This window comes from Marmota monax, unplaced genomic scaffold (assembly GCF_021218885.2).
Source record: "Marmota monax isolate L192 unplaced genomic scaffold, Marmota_monax_Labrador192_F-V1.1 WCK01_AAM20220418_F8-fsc00078, whole genome shotgun sequence".
In the NCBI taxonomy this organism is placed as follows: Eukaryota; Metazoa; Chordata; class Mammalia; order Rodentia; family Sciuridae; genus Marmota; species Marmota monax.
The window spans coordinates 8,942,661-8,965,320 of record NW_026694865.1 but is presented as its reverse complement, the minus strand read 5'-3'; the positions used below and the strand labels follow the sequence as shown (position 1 = coordinate 8,965,320).

The window sequence follows — 22,660 nt, the reverse complement described above, 5'->3', positions numbered from 1 at the left end:
TTGAGAAAACCACTCTGATCTTTAAAAAATATTAAAAAGTATCCTTTCAAAGGAAATCAAAATAAACATTTACATTAAAGAAAATGTTTTTTAATGTTAGAGGTCTTTGATTTTTCAAGATGACTAACACAATGCTGGAGTGGTAAGAGACATCAAAAGATACCATTTTCATAATAGCAAGACTGTGGAACCAACCCAGATGCCCTTCAATAGACGAATGGATTAAAAAAATGTGGCATTTATACACAATGGAGTATTACTCTGCATTAAAAAATGACAAAATCATAGAATTTGCAGGGAAATGGATGGCACTAGAGCAGATTATGCTAAGTGAAGCTAGCCAATCCCTAAAAAACAAATGCCAAATGTCTTCTTTGATATAAGGAGAGTAACTAAGAACAGAGTAGGGACGAAGAGCATGAGAAGAAGATTAACATTAAACAGAGATGAGAGGTGGGAGGGAAAGGGAGAGAAAAGGGAAATTGCATGGAAATGGAAGGAGACCCTCAGGGTTATACAAAAGAACATACAAGAGGAAATGAGGGGAAAGGGAAAAATAATACAAGGGGGAGAAATGAAGGTCAGTAGAGGGGGTAGAGAGAGAAGAGGGGTGGGGGGGGAGGGGAGGGGGGATAGTAGAGGATAGGAAAGGTAGCAGAACATGACAGTCACTAGTATGGCAATATGTAAATCAATGGATGTGTAACTGATGTGATTCTGCAATCTGTATATGGGCTAAAAATGGGAGTTCATAACCCACTTGAAGCAAAGTGTGAAAGATGATATATCAAGAACTATGTAATGTTTTGAACAACCAACAATAAAAAAAAAAAAAAAGATACCATTTTAAGTAACTGCAAATATACAACACTGTTAGAAAAATAAGAATTTTCACCCAAAGAACATGATAGGTACTAACCTTAATTATAAATTCTTTAACCATAATGTTTATGTTTTGTTTTCCTGAGGCCCATGTACATTTTTCCATAAATAATGAGCAGGGCTGTAAGACCTAGAAACAAATAAATGAAATTCACACTTCCTTAGTAACAGTTTCAGTAAATGTGTAACAGACCCTTATGAGAGCTACCTCTTACTCAAGCTTACTATTAAAAGCAAAAAAGGAAATCAAATTAACTAAGAACTTTGTAGGAGGGCTTCTGTGAACTATGACAAATCTATGAACATTGTTAAAGAACATTTAACAGTTCTCATAACTTTTTTCATTCCAAATTGTCAAGTAACAATGCAACTTATTATTAGAAGTTTAAAATGTTTCCTTTTGCTAAAATATTTTCATTGATACCCTCTGTAAAATATATTTTTGAGATATCTATAAAAATGAACCAATAACTGTAGTAAGGTAGATAAATGACCATTTTCAGATAATTAACAATTTAGTCTTGAATACCACCAAAAGTCCTTATTAGAATGAATCTCAAATCTTCAAAACTGATTAAAATGATGAAGTCTATATTCTTATTTACAATTAAAGAAACAAAATAATTTTGCCCCAAACTAAATGGGGTAATTACTATGGCATAATAATTTTGAAAAAATTAGGATGATCTTTCAATGAAGTGATTACTATAAGCCTTCTGTGACACATCAAAAGATGATCTGTCAAAGAACATTTCATGATAAAGTATATATGAAGCCTAGAACTATATTTTTATGCAAGTCTCTCAGCCCACAAATTTTTTAAAATTTAAACTAACACTGCCAATGAGTCAAATAACAGTGGTCCTTTTATCATAAAAATTATCACTAACATTAAAAAATAATTGGTGTTAATTGTTAATTAACTAAAATCATATTTTTCAATAATGATATGAAAATAACTGAAATTAACTTTTAATAACAGAAGAACACCATCTATTTTGGTTCTCTGACTCCATATAAATTTTTCATTTCAAGATTAAATACTCATTCATTCACTTATTGGGCATACCACAGCGAACAAAACAATAACTAAAACAAAAAATACTGATGTGTACTACAATTTAAATACTATTTAATAGAGGATAATATAAAGAAAACTAGTCTGAAGGTAACTCCTACTTTTATTACCAGCAGCTATAATTAAGTTATTTAATATCTTTGGAACTTAGTATCCTTATCTGAAAAACCCCAAGGTTTTAGTAAATAATCTGTAAAGTCCTTAAGAGCTCTCCTACTTAGGATTCTGCCCTTCTCAAAATTATGATACAAGGCAATTCTTACTGTGGTAATGTTTTTCCCTCTCTTTTCTCTGAGAAAAGGGCAAGCGAGCACTTTTAGATCTCTCACAGAAGCTTCCATCATCTGCTCAAGTTCAGATGTTGACAGAGAGAGGTTACACTGGAAGGAAGCTGTCAGAGCAGGAGCATCAGCCTTTGTCAGGTTGGCAACAAACACCACTTCTGGATCTGTGATCATGGCCTTTAAAGTTATATTTGGTCTTACAGAATCATCTGAAGAAACAAAAAAGGGAACAAAAATTTTTTAAAGTAAATTTTCACTTATCTACACATCATCTACTAGTTACTAAGTTGTTCTCAATATTCTTACTATGATGGATATGTTGAAGTTAATACTAGTAATTGGTTTATCAACACTAATTATTAAATGATATTATCAAATGCTGATAGTACAAGAAAACGTAATTTGAAACCTGTCTAAAAAAGTTCATTCTCACTTTGATATTTGATTTAGTTGGGAATAATGGTGTTTTGAAATTCTTGGGCCAGAATTAAGGTATGTGCCTGTATATACATATGATAATGTATTATGCTATGTTGCAGCAGCAAGGAGGGGAAAACTAGAGAAAGAACTATCCGGGAGAAAAAAAAGACGCTGGTAAAGCAGTTAAACTGTTGTCATTTGGTTTCATCCAAAACTCCATAATCAGTATCATATAATGTATAATATAAATATATTTAATGGGGCTAGACTTGTGGCTCAGTGGTAGAGCACTCATCTAGCACATGCAAGGCCCTGGGTTCGATCTTCAGCACCACATAAAAATAAAATAAAGGTATTGTGTCCAAATTACAACTTAAAAATAAATAAAATAAATAAATTTAATATGTAAATAACTACAAATAAATAAATAAATTTAATATGTAAATAACTACAGAGATATCAAGAATGATTACTACTTAAGAAACATTAAAAGTAAATGGAAAAATAATATTTGACCTTGCCAATAAAAGTTAGTTTTCCAATCTTGTTGGGTGCTGCACTGGAGGAAAAAAATGCCTGATCTTAAATAATTATAAATGAATACAGAAAATCACTGATTTACTTGGTAACGCTAGAATATAAAAAATTACAGAGTTGAAAGTGACTTCAGCATACATCTAGGTCTGACACTGGTAAATTTTCTGACACTTTAAAGTATTAAAAGGTGATAGGGTAGTCATGCTAGGTCTCATTTTATCTTTTTAATTGCTCTTCAATGTGCTACAATTCTTTAAAGCCCAATATATTTCTACTAAACCTTGCTCTTCAAAATATTTTCTCACTAAAGCTTTTATATAGAATATGTTTAAATTTGAAAGTCTAATTTACTTTCTCAAATTCTCTACTACTCTTTCCTTCTGTTTGTAACTTTTGTTAAAAAGCACAAGTAGTCATCTCTAACAGGTAAATTCTGCTAACCTTTCTCTATCTTGACTTTCCCTGTGGCAGTCTGTCTTGGTGGAATCTGTATTTCTTTTGCCATATTTTCAGGATTCTGTGGCATGGCTTTGATAAAGAAATCTGCCACAGTCATCAGAAACTCCACACTGGCACATACATATAGCTTGTCAAGAACAGCCTCAATTTGACTTCCATTTTTGTCTTGTTTGTAACTTATATCAATCATAGAACTGTTGTTATCTTGGTCATTCTTTTTGTCTATCATCCTGAAACAAACAAACAAACAAACACCATTATTTTAGTTCTGCCGAAATAAAAAAGATGAAAGTTTTCCTATACATTTTAATGATCTTTCTTTCACTTTTCAGTGTCTAATCTGAATAGAAAACAGGACAGTGTTAACTGGTATGTATTTACCTAATTAGCAACCAAGACATGGTCTCCTAATCCCCAAAGTAAGATTTATGTGATTAAGCAATAACAGAATATTTTAATTAGAATGCAATATTAGAAACACCAATGATTGGGGCTGGGGTTGTGGCTCAGAGGTAGAGCGCTTGCCTCCCACACATGGGAGGCCCTGGGTTCCATCCTCAGCACCACATAAAAATAAATGAATAAAATAAAGATATTGTGTCCAACTAAAAAATAAACATTAAAAAAAAAAGAAACACCAATGATGCTGGAAACAAATTTAGGCAATTAACAAAATATATCAATGTGGTTCATAAAATATAAGACAACCTCTATTTTATTAAATAAAATCTTGCTGAAGGAATTTATTTCCAAAGATCATCCTATGCACTTCGATTTGAAAGTATTCACTGCAACTCAAATCAGCAAGTGTTTATTAAGTGTCTTCACAAATAGTTCTTATACATCTTCACATGGGCTAGGAAGACCAGACTACCAAACAGATGGTGGCATTTATCAACCTTACCTACAGAGCTGTGGACTGCTAGATATGAAATTTAAAAACTAGAAAAGCTGTGTGTATAAAAGCACTCTTTCTTCATTTATTAATTTCTCAGAAAAATAAAGAACTCAGAACTATCCAGTATGTATTCAATGAAGTCCAAGTTTAGTAACACAGGTTTTTTTCCCTTAAAAAAAAAAAATCAAGTACAAAGTATTATGTGTCTCATTAGAGAAAGGAATACAAATATAATTAGACTATTGTAGTCAGATATTTTTCTCTTTATAGTAGGCTGATCTATGTTAAACTTTCAAAAACTAGGTTGATAATGTTATCATGCTAGGGATTCAATTCCTATTAAAAGTAAAACAAAATTTGCAGAATTGTTTTGAAAGACACAGGCCAAAAAAAAAAGATCCATAGCTTTAAGACTGCCTATAGGAGATAATTTGGGAAAATATATTACCAACATATCACTCATATGAATTTAACAATTAAAATTCATATTCTCTTAGTCCTCATTTTCAAGATGGTACTCCATTTTACTAATAAACTTCCCTTTCATTTAAACTAAATTAAATCAAATCTAAAGCTAAATCTGATATTAGCACTACTTCTTAATGCAATTCAAATCACAAGGTATGACCAGAAGACAGATCTCTTTTGATGATCCCACGCCCAAATGCCTGGTAACAATACCAAATGCAAAGTCAACCTTAATGTACAAACCTTGATGTTGCTCTCTCAATGCCTTCTCTGAGATCATCAAGGGTGCATGTCTTAAGTTTAAGGCTGACATTTACTGAACCATCCTTGAATATCTTCCCTGCAGAGGCCATCAGATACAGTCTGAGCTCACCAAGGCGGAAACTGTCATTATGAAATGCAAGTTTGGATTCCTGTGGTGTATTTTTCAAGCAAAAAAATAAATAATCTTTAAATACTACATACTTATTTTTAAACATATTTCTTAATTCAGAGCCTAAAAACAAATAAATTTTACAGATTTTTAAAAGTATTAGTGCTAAAACGCACAAATGGATCCAAGAATAATATGCATGTTTATGAATATAGACATGTATACAAGTAAATACATGTATGTATGTGCTGACATTCAACAATGGTTAATGCATAAAATTAACTTGATACACGGTCTGATGCAAATAAAAATAACCATGAAACATTTGTGTCAGTTAATCACATGATCTACTAAATATTTAAAGAGCTCTTCTATTTAAAAAAAAAAAAAAAAACAGTGATAAGAACTATGGAGTTTATGAGAAAGGACCAGGTTGATAGGTGATCTCCATGAGCTTACAGATTAAAGAAACATCACAAAAACACAACTGTAAATTGTGAATGATAAAATACCTTGTGATAAATAGTAATTTTATTATTATTTATATCTTTCCATATTTCAATATTATCAAACATTGGATATTAATTCCAAGTTTATTCAATATTAAGTGGCTAGGTAAAGAATATATATAATGAAAACTAAAGAGTCAAATAGATCATTATGGGATAGGAAAAATTCATGGAGAAAGTGAGAACTTCACTGCACACTGGCGGCTAAATGGGATTAAATAGCTAAGAGGATAGAAGACATTCTACATTGGGTAAAAACAGTTGATGTTTCAAGATGCGTTTCATGGCACCAAGTAGAGTGATTAGGCTTGAACATTCCAATTAAAGGATGCTAGGGAATGAAATTAGAAAGAAAAACAGAGGCCTAATTAAGGTCTCAAATCCCACAATAAAGATTTAAACTTTTATTTACTCCACCATAACACAAAAGTCTAAGTACTCTAAGAAAAACGAGATTTCATAAAGAACAGATCCCATCTAAGAAACCAAAAGCAAAAATACTTCATGGAAGTAAAGGACATCAGTCACAGCTTCTCAGTTCGGTCCATGGCCTTGGTGAGAGGTATGCTGGTGATGTGCAATCCTTGGCACACTGGTTACTCTACACCTTCACTATTCCAGACAGTTTATTGCATGCAAGTAGGTCAGAATGACATCATTATTGGGAAGTTTCTAATACATTTAACTTATAAAAATGGAAATAATTCACAAACTTCTGTTCTGTAATTATGGTTAGAAATGACCTGTGACAATATAATGATCACAACATAAAATGTTTCCTAATACAGTTACTGATATAGACAATTTGGACCACTGGATGTATTTTTGTTGTTGTTGTTATTTGTATTTTTTTTCCTTTTCATAAAGGGACACATACATAAACACTGAATGTTCCTATTAGAATGGGAATTTGCAAATGGTTCCATGGATTCACTTAGGACACTGAACTTGTACCAGTGTCTAGGATGGATGAAAGGAAGCCACTGCAGTACATGTGTGAGCCACTAAGGGTCTCAAATAAAGCAATGTGAGAACTGACAGAACAGAACAACATTCAGTCAAAGAAAAACTGATAGAACTCAGTATTTATATGAATAAGAAAAGAGAACAAAGAAGAAGCAAAGAAGATAGCAAGATTCTAAGGCTGAGGAACTAGCAGATGACTGTTCTTAAGGGAAATGAAGATCGCATTTAACCGTCCATTTTCTACTAGGTCATTTTCTGATGTTTTCATGAATATTAAACATTAGAAATGAAGGCAGTTTACTGCACAAATGACAGACATTAGCACAAAGCTCAACAGCAACAATATATGAATACTATCTAATTTTTAGAAAACATTATGAAATATGAATTTGTGTATAAAAATGAAAATTAACAACAGATACAATGCCTATATATTATATGACATATATTATGGATATTAACATGATATAATTAACTGATATAATAAAATGTTTTTAGAAGACTATATATAATTAATAGCTTTCTAAAATACCAACGATATATTATTTAGTTCAAATCATTATAGCACTAGACTTCCAATTTTTTAATTGGTATTCTTTTTTTTTTAAAAGAGAGAGAGAGAGAATCTTTTTTGTAGATGGACACAACTCAATGCCTTTATTTTTATGTGGTCTGAGAATCGAACCAGGGTCCCGCCAGTGCTAAGCGAGTGCTCTACCACTGAGCAACAATCCCAGCCCAATTGGTATTCTTAATATAAATCTACCATATATAACATCTATTCAATATAAACATAATTAATATGCTTATATCATGGATAATCATCTAAGGCTCCAAAGCCACTACTAAATTATTTTTATTAAATAGGTTTATATACATACAAATAAATACACAACCTATGTAATAAAATTGAGCGTATAATTAATCACTCTTATATATAAAAGTCCTCCGTTAGCAACAGTGCAAAATGTGCTTTGGTGCTGATGTTACTTAAGAAGAAATGAACCCTGAATGATTTTCCTTAGCCTAATAAACACTAAAACAGTGAAGACCTATTAAAAAATTTTTAAAGGGTCATATCAAAAAAATGCCAGGGGCTAGAGTTGTAGCTCAGTGATAGAGTGCTTGCCTCACATCTGTGGGGCACTAGGTTTGATCCTCAGTAACACATAAAAAATAAATAAAGATATGTGTCCATCTAAAACTAAGAAATAATATTTTTTTAAAATGCCAATATTCTAAAACAAAGCAAAGAATTTTTCTCTACAGAAATTTAATACACACCTGATTGATATCATTGTTATAAAGGACAATGGAGAGAGATTCAAAATGAAAGTCATATTGGAGAGTAACATTCTGGTCCATAGAAGGCTTTGAGTCTGTCAAATGTTCTTGATCTGATAGAACAAAAAGAAACATGAATATGAAATTTAGCAAGATTTTAAGTAGGTATATTGCTTTGTACATATTTAAAATCTGGGACTATGATTTATTATTCTTAGTTTATATCCAGCTTCCTAATGTTCTTTAACTCATAAGACAATAAAAATGACAACGATTATTCCATATATTTAGTACAGGGCAAAGTGGCAGAGGCAAATTATTCACAGCTTTAAAAAAGAGAGACTATCTCATACAAAATAATCAAGACAACTTTTTAAAAAGTCCCTCCAAAGTAAGACTTATAACAGAGGTATAATTATAAAGGTACTTTTATCTAACTGATTCAAGCCATTCTCAAGTGATTAAGAAGTTGGAGTACAGAAAAGCCAGATTTTTTGCCCTGAATTAGAGAGCAAAAGATACTCTGCTAGTCAAGCACTCTTCTCATTATCTTTATTTATCTGTATTACCTATTACCTCTATAAGAACAGAATGCAACTGTATTACCTATTACCTCTATAAGAATAGAATGCAACTCAACAGCAAAATATGTCAGGTGGGGAAGCCTCTGGAATTTAGTGAAGATGTTTAGAGAAATATTTTAGTCTTTTGTCTCATCTTCAGACAGATAGGACAGATGAAACAGATTCTGCTTTCAAACACTTTTATAATATGATTCTATAATCCTTTTGGAAATTGATTCTAATTTTTCGATCATTCTATAGAAAAAGCCACTCTTGTATAATTTTAACAATGTAAGGCTTCCCCAAGATGGGAAACCCTAGTTTTTTTTTTTTTTTTCTCTACTTTTCCTGAAAATAATGTATATTCCAATCTTCATTATTTTGCAGCTTTCCACCTGAATTCACAAATTTTCCCAAGGGCCACATCAACCATATAATGAGAACCAGATACACAAATTTGATCACAGCTGAACCTTATGAGATCATTAATCACATAAAGTCTGCCTGTCACGATTTATTCATCTCTACATAGTTTTGGTCTATAACAATGACCTGCTCATCTAGCATTTGTCTACATGGTAGCACAAACCCAACCTGGTGAGGAAAGAAATGCTGGCCTCACCAAGCTTATGTAACACTCATCACTGTCTACCAGAAACCTTATTTTGCACATTGTTGTCATCATACGTTTGTGTAATTCCAAAGTATGCCTGGCCTTTCTATAGAAGAAGTAGTGTTGGTGAAATTCTATTAAGTGGCAGCTTTACCAAGTAAGCTGATGGTCTGAGAGCATTCTAAAGGCCCAAGGAGTAGCCTGTGACCATGTTAAAGACAAGAGGCATTTCATCTCTTTTTAGCCATTTAAATATTAACCTATTTACAGTTTAATAAAACATTTAATAATACCAATGACTGTCAATAAAAAACAAGTGAAAGCATATTTCATGTAATTGTTTAAGAAAGAAGAAACCTTATATTTTAGAAAAATTATCATTTAAAAATGGTTGAATTTGAAAGCTTCAGTAACTTTTAAAAGTTCAGTTTTAGTAGTCTGAAGATTCTCTGATATATCTGATTATATCATTTTCCCAGAAAGTCAGATCTAAAGCTGTTACTATGAAAGAATGCATTCCTTTCTCATGGTTCTGACCTGTTAGCATGATTATATCACACAAAGGGCCTTTTCTCTCTACATTATTTTCGGACCTTACTTCACTGTATGCCCACTTTGATTTTTCTCTCAAGGTACACACTACCTCAGTGCCTACTGAATTCAGCTTCTAACAAGTATATGCAAATAAGCATCATGCAATCAAGGACAGATAACCCTTCCTCCTGTAACATACAACAGGCTTCTCCAGGGGCTTAAAGAAGCAAATCTGGCCCTCGCAGATTTTCCACAGTAAACAATATGATAATGAATCAATTTATACCACATTATGCTGGACAACTAAAATATACTAAATATAAATATCACATGGACAATAATCAATGCAAAAATCTTCATGGATTTATACCTTTGAGGAAGACAGGACCACTCAGAACATCTTTCCTCACTCTTACAGCCTCCTGTACAGATTGTGTAGGGATTGGCTGTGAAGAAGCTTCTCCAAGATTTTCCAGCAAAATTTTCATTAAAACTGTTAAGTCATCTTCACTGAGAGCAACCTAAAAGCCACCAATAATTTGTTAACAGAAAGTAATAAAAAATCCAGAATATGATGTCTATCTCAATGTATGGTTCCTCAAATTAAACAACTGTTCATGTCGTTTGTTTGTTTATTTATTTATTTATTTATTTATTTGTTTGTTTGTTTGTTTGTTTGTTTATTATTTTCAGTACAGGGGCACTTAACCACTTAACCAAGCCCAGATTGTTGGCTTTTTGTTTGTTTGTTTTTGTTTTTTTCTTTTTTGAAGACAGGGTCTCGCTAAGTTACTTGGGGCCTCCCCACATCTGCTCATCTGTTTTAAAAAGAAAGACAAGAAGCTGTGAGCACAAACATCAGGAAAAAAAAATGTGATCCTGTTTAGTATGGGACTTCCTCTCTGTGTAAACAAACTTTTGCCTCTTCCCACAGCCCAGTCCCTGCCTCTGCCACTCCCACACCATTCCTGCCTGGCATGTGACTCTGTTGCTCTGTTCCTAGACATGAGCTGTTCCCATTCCTGTCTCTCCATTCTGCCTCTCTTCTCACCCAGGACCAGCTCCCTCTTCTGCATTATTTACTCCCCTCCATATTCAACGTCAGGAGAGTCCTGTTCAGTTTCTCCTGTTATGTGGTTGTATTCTCAGTACACATTCATTTGGACATACAAAAACAATCTATTTATTAAAAGTACACCTCTAGAATAATAACAAATACAACTACCAAGTATTTTTTTAAACCAAAACATACACCAAGAAGGCAACATCCTATTCATCTTTTACCTTTACAAAGGGTATGAGTGACCCCCCTACCAAAAAAAAAAAAAAGGACAAAGCTGCCAAGTCAGGTAGATCCCTATCAGCTTTACCAGATTCAAGTTTTCTTGTGGCCAAGATTCTCAGCTTCCTCAATTCAAGTCTTTTATTCTTTAAAATAGGAATAAAAGTATCTTCCTCACAAGTAGTTGCAGAATAACGGGAAGTAGCTCGAAATTTCCACGTCCTTTAAGACTCATTAAATTAGTATTTCCTGTGAAGCTGGTTATCCTTCCACCTTTTGTAAATTTTCCCTACAGACACAGTGGTCCAAAAGGTTTAAGTTTTCATACATAATTTTACACACGCAAGCATACATGCACAGTACTTTCTCCTCTGAATGCCACAGTAAACTCTGTCCCCAGAATTAAACTCTATGGCCTGGAAAATTGGTACTTCCTTGCTTAAAGGAAAATAGAGAGATATTTTAGCACAAGGTAATGGTCAAGAACTTGTTTGTAGCAAGCCCCAGTCCTCAGAAAATAGTTGTGACACTGGTACCTCAGAAATTCCATTCCTGGATTTGAGCCTTGCTCCCTTTTTCCTGTCTCCTGTTTCCCTATCTCCCCACCTCCATTCAGCCTTTCCGCTCAGCAAGTACCAGCATCTTCTACATTATTTATTCTCCTTCAAATTCAAATACAGAGAGAGTGCTATTCAGTTTCTGGCTCCCACTAAGAAGTAAAGAGATTTTCTCTTGCTACATGTAATATATTGTGATACCAAGCAAAATATTACAGCTGCCTGAAACTACTTCAGGATTTCCAGTTTGCTGTGGATAAAATGAACAACTATATTAGATGTTAGACTGACCTTCAGTAAGTACAAATTACAATTATAAAAGGTAGCCCTACAGTTCTCTGAGAAAACGTCAAGCTGATTCACTGGAAACAACCTGTTGGTATTGGTCATCTAATGCTCTTTCTTAGCTACTCCTCAAACACAGGAAAACTATACAGTCCATGAACATAGAGTATTTAAAGAAACCTAGATCACTGACAATTTAGGCCATGAAAACCTTATCTGCTGTGGCTGCATGGTTGCATTAACAAGGGTCATCTTTGGGCTGAGGATATATAGCTCAGTTGTGCTTGCCTAAGAGTGCTTGCCTCCCATGCACAAGGCTCTGGTTTCAATCCCCAACACCACACACACAAAAAAAAAAAGAAAAAGAAAAAGAAAAAAAAGAAAGGGTCACTTCGGTTAAAGTCATAATCACACTTTGATGTTAACATGTTCTGCTACTTTTTTTGTTTCTTTTAGAATATTTCAAGCACAAAGGAAAAGAGAGTACACTATAATCAATCCCTATGTATCTACCACCTAGCTTTATGGAATCTTATCAAGTTGCTAAATTTCCTTCAGATCTTTATCCCCTTTACAAATATAGTTGAAGCCCCATGTGTACCTCTGTAAGATTATACTCCCTTCTACTTTCATCCCCATGGGAAGACACTATGCTAAATAATTATTTACCACTACTGCATGCCTTATAAACTATATATGTACATATATATGTCATATGTATATATATATGGCATTGCCATGCTGCAATTTTCAAATAATACAGAACTATCTATCTTATCATTTTGCAATTTCCTTTTTTTCATTTTTGTATTTAACGTGTATTCATCTGTTTCATGCAGTTCTTAGTCATTCATTTTATATGCTTTACAATGTGCATACAGGGAAAGAGCATAATTGTATTTACATTCTCCTACTGATAAGATATTTAGGTTTTACTTTGGCTTTCAGTAAACTTATAACTACATAATCTATGCAAAGAAGGGTCAAATATCAGTCCTGGAATCTACTTTCTTCTAAGAGAGGATACTTATACTATGAAATAGAAACTATACAAAGAATATCCCCAAAAGACATAATTCAATAAATTTTTTCCATATACTATTTTGACCAATACATACATACAGAAACTTTCATTTCCATAAGATCCAATTTTAATTTCTTTCCTAGTAGAATTTTACTACTTTCACCCTTCCTATGTTATCTCAGAACCAACTTGAAAGTAATCACAAATATCAAAACTACTAAACTACTAAATTTGCATACTGTTCAATCACTCTCTTATCCCAGTCTTTGCTGTTTGGCTTCAAACTGTTTCACATGTAAGAATCACAGAAATCTTATACTTCCATGATGACCTTTGACCAGTCTCACCTACTTCTGTGAGCTGAACCTAACCAGCTAACTTACCATCAAAAATACTGCTGCATTTATATGGTTACCAAATAAATACACTTGCCTATTCAGCATAATGTTCACTTTTCTTACTAAAAGGAGATTTTTACACATAAAAATACTACAAAATCACTGTACTTAATACGTACAAACACTGCCAATTTTTAAAAAAAAAAAACACAACTAAAGTGCTTTTGAATGTGTTTTATGAACACCACTCTGCACTCTCTTACAATTTAGCTATGTTATGACTTTAGTAAAATTTTCCAAAATTTAGACTAATATTTTCAGTAGACTCCAATAGGTCTGATTTATACTTTTGGCTGACTTTATCAAATATCTAACTAAAATGAAGTAAAGAAAGTCAGAATGACAGCTATTATGAAGACAAGCAACAATAAGTGTTGGCGAGGATGTGGGGAAAAAGGTACACTCATACACTGCTGGTGGGACTGCAAATTGGTGCAGCCAATATGGAAAGCAGTACGTAGATTCCTTGGAAATCTTGGAATGGAAACACCATTTGACCCAGCTATCCCTCTCTTTGGTTTATACCCAAAAGACTTAAAAACAGCATACTACAGGGACACAGCCACATCAATGTTTATAGCAGCACAATTCACAAGAGCTAAACTGTGGAGCCAACCTAGATGCCCTTCAGTGGATGAATGGATAAAAAAAAATGTGGCATATATACACAATGGAATTTTACTCAGCAATAAAAGAGAATAAAATTATGGTATTTGCAGGTAAATAGATGGCCTTGGAGAAGATAATATTAAGTGAAGTTAGCCAATCCCCAAAAAAACTAATGTGAATGTTTTCTCTGATATAAGGAGGCTGACTCATAGTGGGGTAGGGAGGGACAGCATGGGAGGAATAGATGAATTCTAGATAGGGCAGAGGGGTGGGAGGGAAAGGGAGGGAGCAGAGGATTAGCAAGGATGGTGGAATGTGATAGACATCATCATTCAAAGTACATGTATGAAGACACGAATTGGTGTCAACATACTTTATATACAACCAGAGATATGAAAAACTGTTCTATAAACATGTAATAAGAATTGTAATGCATTCCACTGTCATTTATTTTTTTAAAAAATCAATTTAAAAAAAGAGAGAGAGGGAGGGGATTTAAGCTAGGGACAGGCCATGAGAGGCACAGGAATAAATAGGGACTCAAAAAAGAAAAAAAAAGAAAGAAAGAAATGTGTGGGAAATAAGGATGACCTCACTTGCAGTTAACAAAATATTCCTTTTTAATACACACTAGAACTGCAGTATGATCAATGATAAAAGCCTATCTAGCAATTTTACATTTAATACTACATACAAACCTGCATAGGTTTTAGTTTTCCTTTTATCTCCATCCCTGGAATCTGTACATACCACGTTGCTGATAAATTTCGTTGTACAGACAAAAGCATGTTGACTGGTTTTAGAATTTCAATGTCATATGGTGGCAAGCCAGACTGCAAAATAGTTCTGAAAGAAAAACAAAAATGTATTATATATTTTAAATATACATTTTTAAATGAGGACTTTCATACTTTGTAACAGCTTCTACATAGATCTTTCCTAAACATTTAAAGACTGGAACCAGAATTCTTTTAAAACATATTTCTTTAAACAAATCAGAATAAATCAGGTTATATGCAGTTATCTAAAACAAAGCCAATATAACACTGATTTCAAAGACATGATTTCCATAGTTTACTACATTACTATCTTTTATAAAGACTGTTTGATATAGCAACTAGCACAATGTTATACCAATAAAATTTAACCCTTCTAAAATTGAAGTATAAAGGAAGTATTGGTATATGTAGCCCATATATTATTGCTATTCTCCAAACTCAAAGGAAAAACACACCAAAGCTTAAAGTAAGTGAATATATGGTAATAGTCACTTTTAGCCTATCTGCTAACAACTATTTCCACAACCAAATGAGTACTGTTGCCATTCAACACAACCAATACTCTCCTATCAAGAAGCAACAACCCTTTAGATACCTCATTCAAAATTACCAAATGTGACAAGATTTGGGAATGAGAAATCTTAAATCTTATCATAATTTAGGAAGTTTTATCCCACCTACAGAAAAGGAAATAGCTATGTGCTTAAAAAAAAAGAAAGAAAGAAGAAAAACCATAACAGAAAGAAGGAAGAAAAACCATAACAATAAATTAAGTATTACTAATTAGCCATATTTTCTCTATTTTTTTTTAGATGAGGTCTTGCTATGTTCCCAAGCTGGTCTTGAACTTGTGAGATTCTCCTGCCTCAGTCTCCCAAGTAGCTAAAAAACACGTGTGCACCACCATGCCCAGCCAGTAAACTGTAATTTCATAAGTAACTTCTATAGAATAAAAAAAAAATCATATTCTGAATTCTGTAAAACAAAATACAGACTGTGAGGCACACTACTATAAACCACTGGCCAAAAAAAAAAATCAGTGGTCAGGCTTCCTTAGTTAAAATAAATAAGGACTGGGATCACAAATTATTAGACCATTTTACCTCAAGCCAAAATTCTATGAAAATCCTATGCTTAGGTAAGATTCACAATTGGATTATATATTTATACCTGGACAGCTTCAACTGAGTGAGCTGGACAATCATCGTATCAACAATGGGGGGAAGAGAATAATGTTCCATAGGAACCAAGCTAAATTTGTTTTCAATTCTGATTAAACCCAGATCTGCTATAATAGCATTAGGTGATACTGAAGACTGAGGAATAATAATAACTGGTGCTTTCAAATTGATATCCATCAAAAGGCGGAAACTCTTTTGAGCCAAGTCTTTCATGCTGGAAGCAGCTCTTTCTGCAGCCTGGACTGTGGCTGTGCTCAAAGCTTCTTTGGCAGTTTGGAAATTGTTGAGAAAGTTCTGTTGGAAAAGAATGATGATCAGATAGTTCCCCAAAAAAGACTTTTTTTTGGTACCACGCATTGAATTCAGGGGCACTCCACCACTGAGCCACACCCCTAGCCCTATTTTGAATTTTATTAGAGACAGGGTCTCAGTTGCTTAGTGCCTCGCTTTTGCTAAGGCTGGCTTTAAACTCAAGATCCTCCTGCCTTTGCCTCCTGAGCCGCTAGGATTACAGGTGTGTGCCACTATGCCCTGCCATAAATATCTATTTTTAAATAAAAAATTTCAGAAAGTATTTACTCTTAAAAAAAAAACTAAACAGAAGAGATAACATAAAAGAGATATTACTTGTGACTATGTATACAGAGAAGAATAAAGTCATTAACAGTTATCTCCAGGAAAGAAAAGTTCTTTAACTTTCATTTATATTTTTCAAAATTATTTGATTTTATGATAAATTTTTCAACTTCTCAAAAAATCTTTTTTATTAATAAATGTTAGTCATGTTAAATTCAAAATTTAAATGAAAGGATTGAGAGAAAGCACTTTATTTCTCCAAAAGTGGGTTCCATTCTATTACTCTAGGTCACAAGAATAAAGATTATTCTCAGAAACTAAGGATCTGATTATTTTAAATGTACCAGGCAAGAGCACACATTGTTAATTATGTATTACCCTGGAATCATTAATAAGAATCAAAACTTCTTTGTTTATATTAAGAAGCATTTCATCTCAATTTCAACTAAAAACAGATTTTTCCAAATGGAGAAATGATCATTCTTAGAAGCAATACTCTTAACTTTCTTCTTTCTCCCAATACTAGGGATTGAACCCAGGGACACTGAACTATATCCCTGGCCTGCTTTATTTTTTCATTTTGAGACAGGGTCATACTAAGTTTCTGAGGCTGGCAATCTTTGCAATCTTACTGCCTCTGTCTCCTGAGTTGCTAGGATTACAAAGATGCGCCACAAGCCTGGAAAAGCAATATTCTTAATGTTCATCCATTGATAATACAACAGAAACTTAATATCTTCTTCCTAGCTCAAAATAAATGACTTTCTAGAAAAGTGAACATGATATTTTGGAAAATTCATGACTGTTGTAGTCGGCAGCTCTGTCAAGAGGCACAGGAAGATTTAAACTCTTTAGTCCATGACTCTTACATGGATATAGTAAAAATGAAACAATTTCATGGTCTTGTTGATCAGAAATACAACCAAAATCTGTAAGTTCCAATATTAGTTTTTCAAATAGCTGATGAGTTTTATTAAAAAGTTCTTCTAGCCAAATACCCTAAGGTATTTCATCAAACAAGTACCACTGAAAAGCCCTAAATTAAAAATTACAAAAATACTTTTAAAATATGTAGCTATATGTTTAAAATATGTAGTTTAAATGTTAGAGAATGGCAGTTTCTATGTTTAAAACAATGATTTAAAAATCAATTTGGTTAACATTATATAAAAGATCTCTACAGAATTGAGTACGGCATCAGGGTGTTTAGTAGATAGCCTGAGAAGTGAAGATTTTGACTATCTAAGGTTCAGGTATATAGACAAAATATTTAGGTCTCAATAAGAAATAAATTCATATAAACTTACCAAAAGAGACATGAAGAATTTATGAACATAAACAATTTGAATACAGCCCACTTTGAGACTAAGTTTGCCATCCACTTTAGACATATCTGTATAAGCCTTTCCTTCTGTGGCATCTGGATACAGAGTCATTTGAAATCTGAAGACTTCATCTCCCAAAATAGAGACTGCCTAAAAGTATGCAATACCTAGGCATTACTGCAAACTCCTTATTGCTCTATCCCTTATTATGCAATCCTTGATATATGAAGAAGCAATATATCAATGTAACCCTAAACAATTTTATTAAAAACATTTTATTTAGCAAAAGCTTTTCCTATTTCTATAAAAAACACTTTTTTATTAATATAAATATCTTCTTTGTTTTTGTTTTTTTGGTAGTGCTGGGGATCGACCCACAGCCTCAGACATACTAAACAAATATTCTGTCACTGAGCTACACTATACCCCTGGCCCCTTATTATGAAAATATCTATCTGTTACTGAACTGTTCAGAAGTAACTTTTCAAATCACTGTGTAGCAGAAGGCCTGGTATACATACAACATGAAAGCCAACTGTTATCAACTGTAACAAAATGCCCAACATGTGACAGACAACTAATAAATGTATACTAAATACACTTATGAATATTAGCATCCCAAAGTCAAAGAAGAAACTAAACTTCAATACAAAAATCTATTTTTTAATTACCTTTTTGTGAATGGACAGCAAATCAACATTTGTAACTATGATATTCTGAAGTCTGGCAAACACATCAGTCTGCTTTGGCTTCACAGATACAGAGGCATCCATTCCTAAGGGAGACATATTATTTATAAACTTTTTACTCCATCTAAATGAACCAATTCAGTGGCATTTTAATTCAATAATATACCACCAAGATATAGAATGAATAAAAAACTACTCATTACTAAACATATTAACAGCATCAACTTTCATGTATGAGTCACCCAAGAAAGTTTACAAAACCTTTAAATGCTACATGCATCTCATATATAAAAGTTGTGGAAATGAAAACAAAAACTGTACTTTTTAAAGTACAGTCTTCTAAGATTTCTCTTCAAAAAAATCTGTCATTCTCATAATGTCTAAATGTCTCATAGTGTCTTAAACTGTCCTGCATCTGTATTCCCTATAAAACAGATATATGGTGATATCTGTTGAACAGTGCTAATTTTTTTAACCGTTTAAAAAACTGCTTACTGTGTACCAACCACTTTTCTAAACATTTGTAAATGCATAAACTTTTTTAATGCTCACCAGAACCCCATGCATAATTATTACTGTCTTCATTCTATAGAAGAAGAAACTGAGACATAGAAAAGTTAAATAATTTGCTCAAAGCTGCCAGTATTAGTTAGTTAGTTAGAACCTTGGCAAATTCTCCAGAACCTATGGACCATAATAACATGCTACCCCATTCTTATATCAAACTAATATAATGGAAATCACTCAGAAAACATCTTTCAGAAACTTTTTCAATGCTATGTGTGTACAAAAGACAAGGGAAAATAATGCTAATGGAATAGACTAAGTCTCAGATATTCTGAATTTTTTTAAGTACATAAGGAATGCCTCAAGTCAGTAAGGAATCATAAAAAATATACTTCAAACATTTGAAAGTACACCTTTACAAAGCTTGCAAAGTCTTCAACATAAGTAAATCATAATATGGCTCAGAAGAAATCCATTGTGCATAAGCTCATTTTCCCTGGATGCTTATGCAAAGAAATATAAAGACCCACATCAAAAAATAATTACTTACCATGTATTTTAATATCTGCTATGTTACACTTCTGATCACAAACAAAGATATTAAATGCATTTAATTCAGCTGTGACCTTTAAATCAAACACATCTTCTTTAGAAATGGTGCTGGATACTGAAAATCAAGAGAAATTTTGTAATCAGCAAAGTAGAAAGAAGATAAAAGATGCAAAATAATCTCAAATCCACCAAAATAAAACTACATAAAATATTATAAGGAACCCAAAAAGATCTCTGTTAAGATAACATAGTTAATATGAATTTGAATCAATTTTCAAATACTAATTAGACAAAAACTAGCATGTTCCCCTTCAAATGAAGAATAAAGGCAATAATTAATAAGACCTTCATGTACCATTTACGAGATAAATTTTTTTTTCATCTTCTAAGAAAAAGATAACCCTCTAAATTCAAATTCTAGAATTATTTTAGTTGAAAACTGATTTTGAGCTCCTTTTCATATCACATATTAGAGCAAAGAACAATTAATGAAAAATTATAATACTGATGAACGGTTATTAAAATTCATAGTAGTGTCATTTATAATACATGTTATTTAATTATAGAACCAATTCATTTCTCTATATTATAAGCTACTGTTACTGCTTCATAAAAAAATTGCACAACAAACTCAATGAAACATGAACACAAAAAGGCTGACGATTAGGGGGAAAACACATAAAATAAGATGTAAGAATCACAATTGAACTGATTACCTTAGTCTACTTTAGTGCAGGTACTGATTAATACATTTAGAATACACTTTCCTACAAATCTGTCTTACCTGAAGAAAACAGAACCTTCCCCAGAACTGCCAGAGCAGGAGGGTATCAGTCCTGAATTACCAATATGATAACAATTTTTTTCCTTAATATTTATTTTAGCACAATCAAACCATAGAGACCAAACATGAAAAAACAGATAATTTCTTTGGGTTAATAGTATTTGTAATTCATTCTGAATCTAAATATTAATTTTTCACTGAACTGTACTTCATATATGTCATATAAATGTTAAATAAAGAAGAGGTATTTCTAAGGATATTATCTCTAAAAGACATTACTGTGGCAAGAAAATACATTAAAGACAAAGAAGGTAAAACTCTTTTACTGCAGTTTTAACAAAATAATTGCTCTGTTCCATGATTTTTAAAAAATCAGATCCCTGTATCAGATCTAGTAGTACTAACAGTTTTACACTTAAGATACCAGTAATTCAGATGTCAAACTGGTAATGGTCTGAAAATTAAATTATTCGATGTTAGACATTTAAAATGTACAATATGAAAAATTAATTCAATGATATTGGCCAATGTATCTTTATTCACTCAGGATACTTCCATCTCTAACATTTCACAGCACAAGTCATATGTCTGAGGAATATGTGCTCAAATTTATGTGTGATCAAAATATGGATTTGGTTAGAAACCAAAGTGAGTGTCTTTCTTCCGTGACATTCCTTCTTTGGTACCCACAAAGCCCTTATAACTGTTGAGCACAAGGCAGGACTAATGGACCTTTGTTCCATGCATGATTGTATTCATATTTTAACTTCTTTTCTCACTTTCATTGGACTAAAAACTGCAAAAAATATGTCAATGCAAATTATATACAACTTCTATTTAATGAAAAAGCTAAACAGTAAAATTGAATATAAATGATTAATACTAAACATTTTTTCAAAATCCTTCAATAAATTGCCCTATAATTCCAGAAAGATAAAATTTGCTTTCTCTGAAACTAACCTGACAGACCAGTTTTAATATCAAAATGTTGAATATTTATCTTAGTTTAAAAATGTAAGTTTTTATATGACAGTATTAGACCATAAGGCAAAAATTAATACCAGTTTTGATGGCAATACTTCCAGATTCCCCCACAAGGGGTTTTTGCTCAGATTCCTTCTCAGAAAAGGAAGACTCAGAGGATGGAACAGCAGATGATAGAAAATCCATGAAGGAAAGTAAAGCTTCCAAATGAAGTACCAAGTCCAAGGATGAAAATGAAACCTAAGATAATGAACAATTAGAGAGGCAGATTCCAGATATGCAATGCTTTCACCTTAAACCTCAACATATACATATATACAACTAATTAGCTTAAAGGGCTTTAAATTTTTTTTTAAAAGAATCACTATTACCATGTTATTCCTTAGGATTACTATTGCAATGTTAATCCTTACCAACAACAAACTGACAGCCCACTCCCATGTGCCACTGCAATTCTAAACTCAAAAGGATTTGATGAGTTTTATGATATAATAAGCATTCCAAGACTGATTATATATTCAATAGACTGTGAGCAATGTCTGAATGAGGCCATGCTTTATCCTTGTGCCTAGATTTGTTCTAATCCTAAAGCAATACATAATTCAAATGTTTAATATGTCCATCAACACCAAGTCAAATAACCATGGTGGAAGAAAATTCCCTTTAAAATATACAATCAACAAGTAATAATTCACATCTGAGAAACAAATATTTTTCTCAGAAATCAAATTTTTTAAAAGTTTTATTTCAATTCTTCATCCACCTATTTTATTTATTTTCTACTACTTTATTTTACATATTGTGTTTGTGTGTGTGTGTGTGTGTGTGTGTTGCTGCGTACTAAACCCAGGGTCCTGCACATGCTAGGAAAGCACTCTACCACAGGGCTACTTCTCCAAGCCCATCCACTTATTTTATCTATAAAATTAAATCTATTATTATTGTCACCCTTATTCTAATTTTAGAACTTACAATCTTCTAATTGAAAATGGCTGTAAAGCTACATTTAATCATTATGAACGCAACCTTATAGTGAATTATAAAAATTTACCTTCAGTCTCTGTTTGGTATTGTCATGAACAGTGTTAAATTCTGGTCCATCACTGTCCGCCTACAAATAGTGAATAATTAAAGCATTGGGTTACAAACACTAAAATGTAATGCATTGAAAACACTTTATTTTTTAAAACTGTTCAAAGTATGCTATTAAAACAGTAAAAACATACTACTTACAGGCAAAAAGAACATATCCCCAAAACT

General features: G+C 32.5%; 1 protein-coding gene across 2 annotated transcripts in view; it reads right to left on the bottom strand.

Annotated features, from left to right (window-relative positions):
* LOC124080583 (intermembrane lipid transfer protein VPS13C) overlaps positions 1–22,660 on the bottom strand; it is a 140,760-nt gene that overhangs the window by 13,421 nt on the left and 104,679 nt on the right. For both annotated transcript variants that reach the window (XM_058573333.1, XM_046426544.2), the window contains 13 exons: positions 22,452–22,511; positions 21,478–21,640; positions 19,631–19,747; positions 18,556–18,659; positions 17,867–18,034; positions 15,973–16,277; positions 14,722–14,869; positions 10,239–10,389; positions 8,159–8,271; positions 5,270–5,439; positions 3,643–3,890; positions 2,224–2,453; positions 920–1,012 (listed from right to left, as the gene is read on the bottom strand). In XM_058573333.1, the coding sequence (XP_058429316.1) occupies positions 920–1,012; positions 2,224–2,453; positions 3,643–3,890; positions 5,270–5,439; positions 8,159–8,271; positions 10,239–10,389; positions 14,722–14,869; positions 15,973–16,277; positions 17,867–18,034; positions 18,556–18,659; positions 19,631–19,747; positions 21,478–21,640; positions 22,452–22,511 (2,070 nt within the window). The remainder of the gene's footprint in view (positions 1–919; positions 1,013–2,223; positions 2,454–3,642; positions 3,891–5,269; positions 5,440–8,158; positions 8,272–10,238; positions 10,390–14,721; positions 14,870–15,972; positions 16,278–17,866; positions 18,035–18,555; positions 18,660–19,630; positions 19,748–21,477; positions 21,641–22,451; positions 22,512–22,660) is intronic.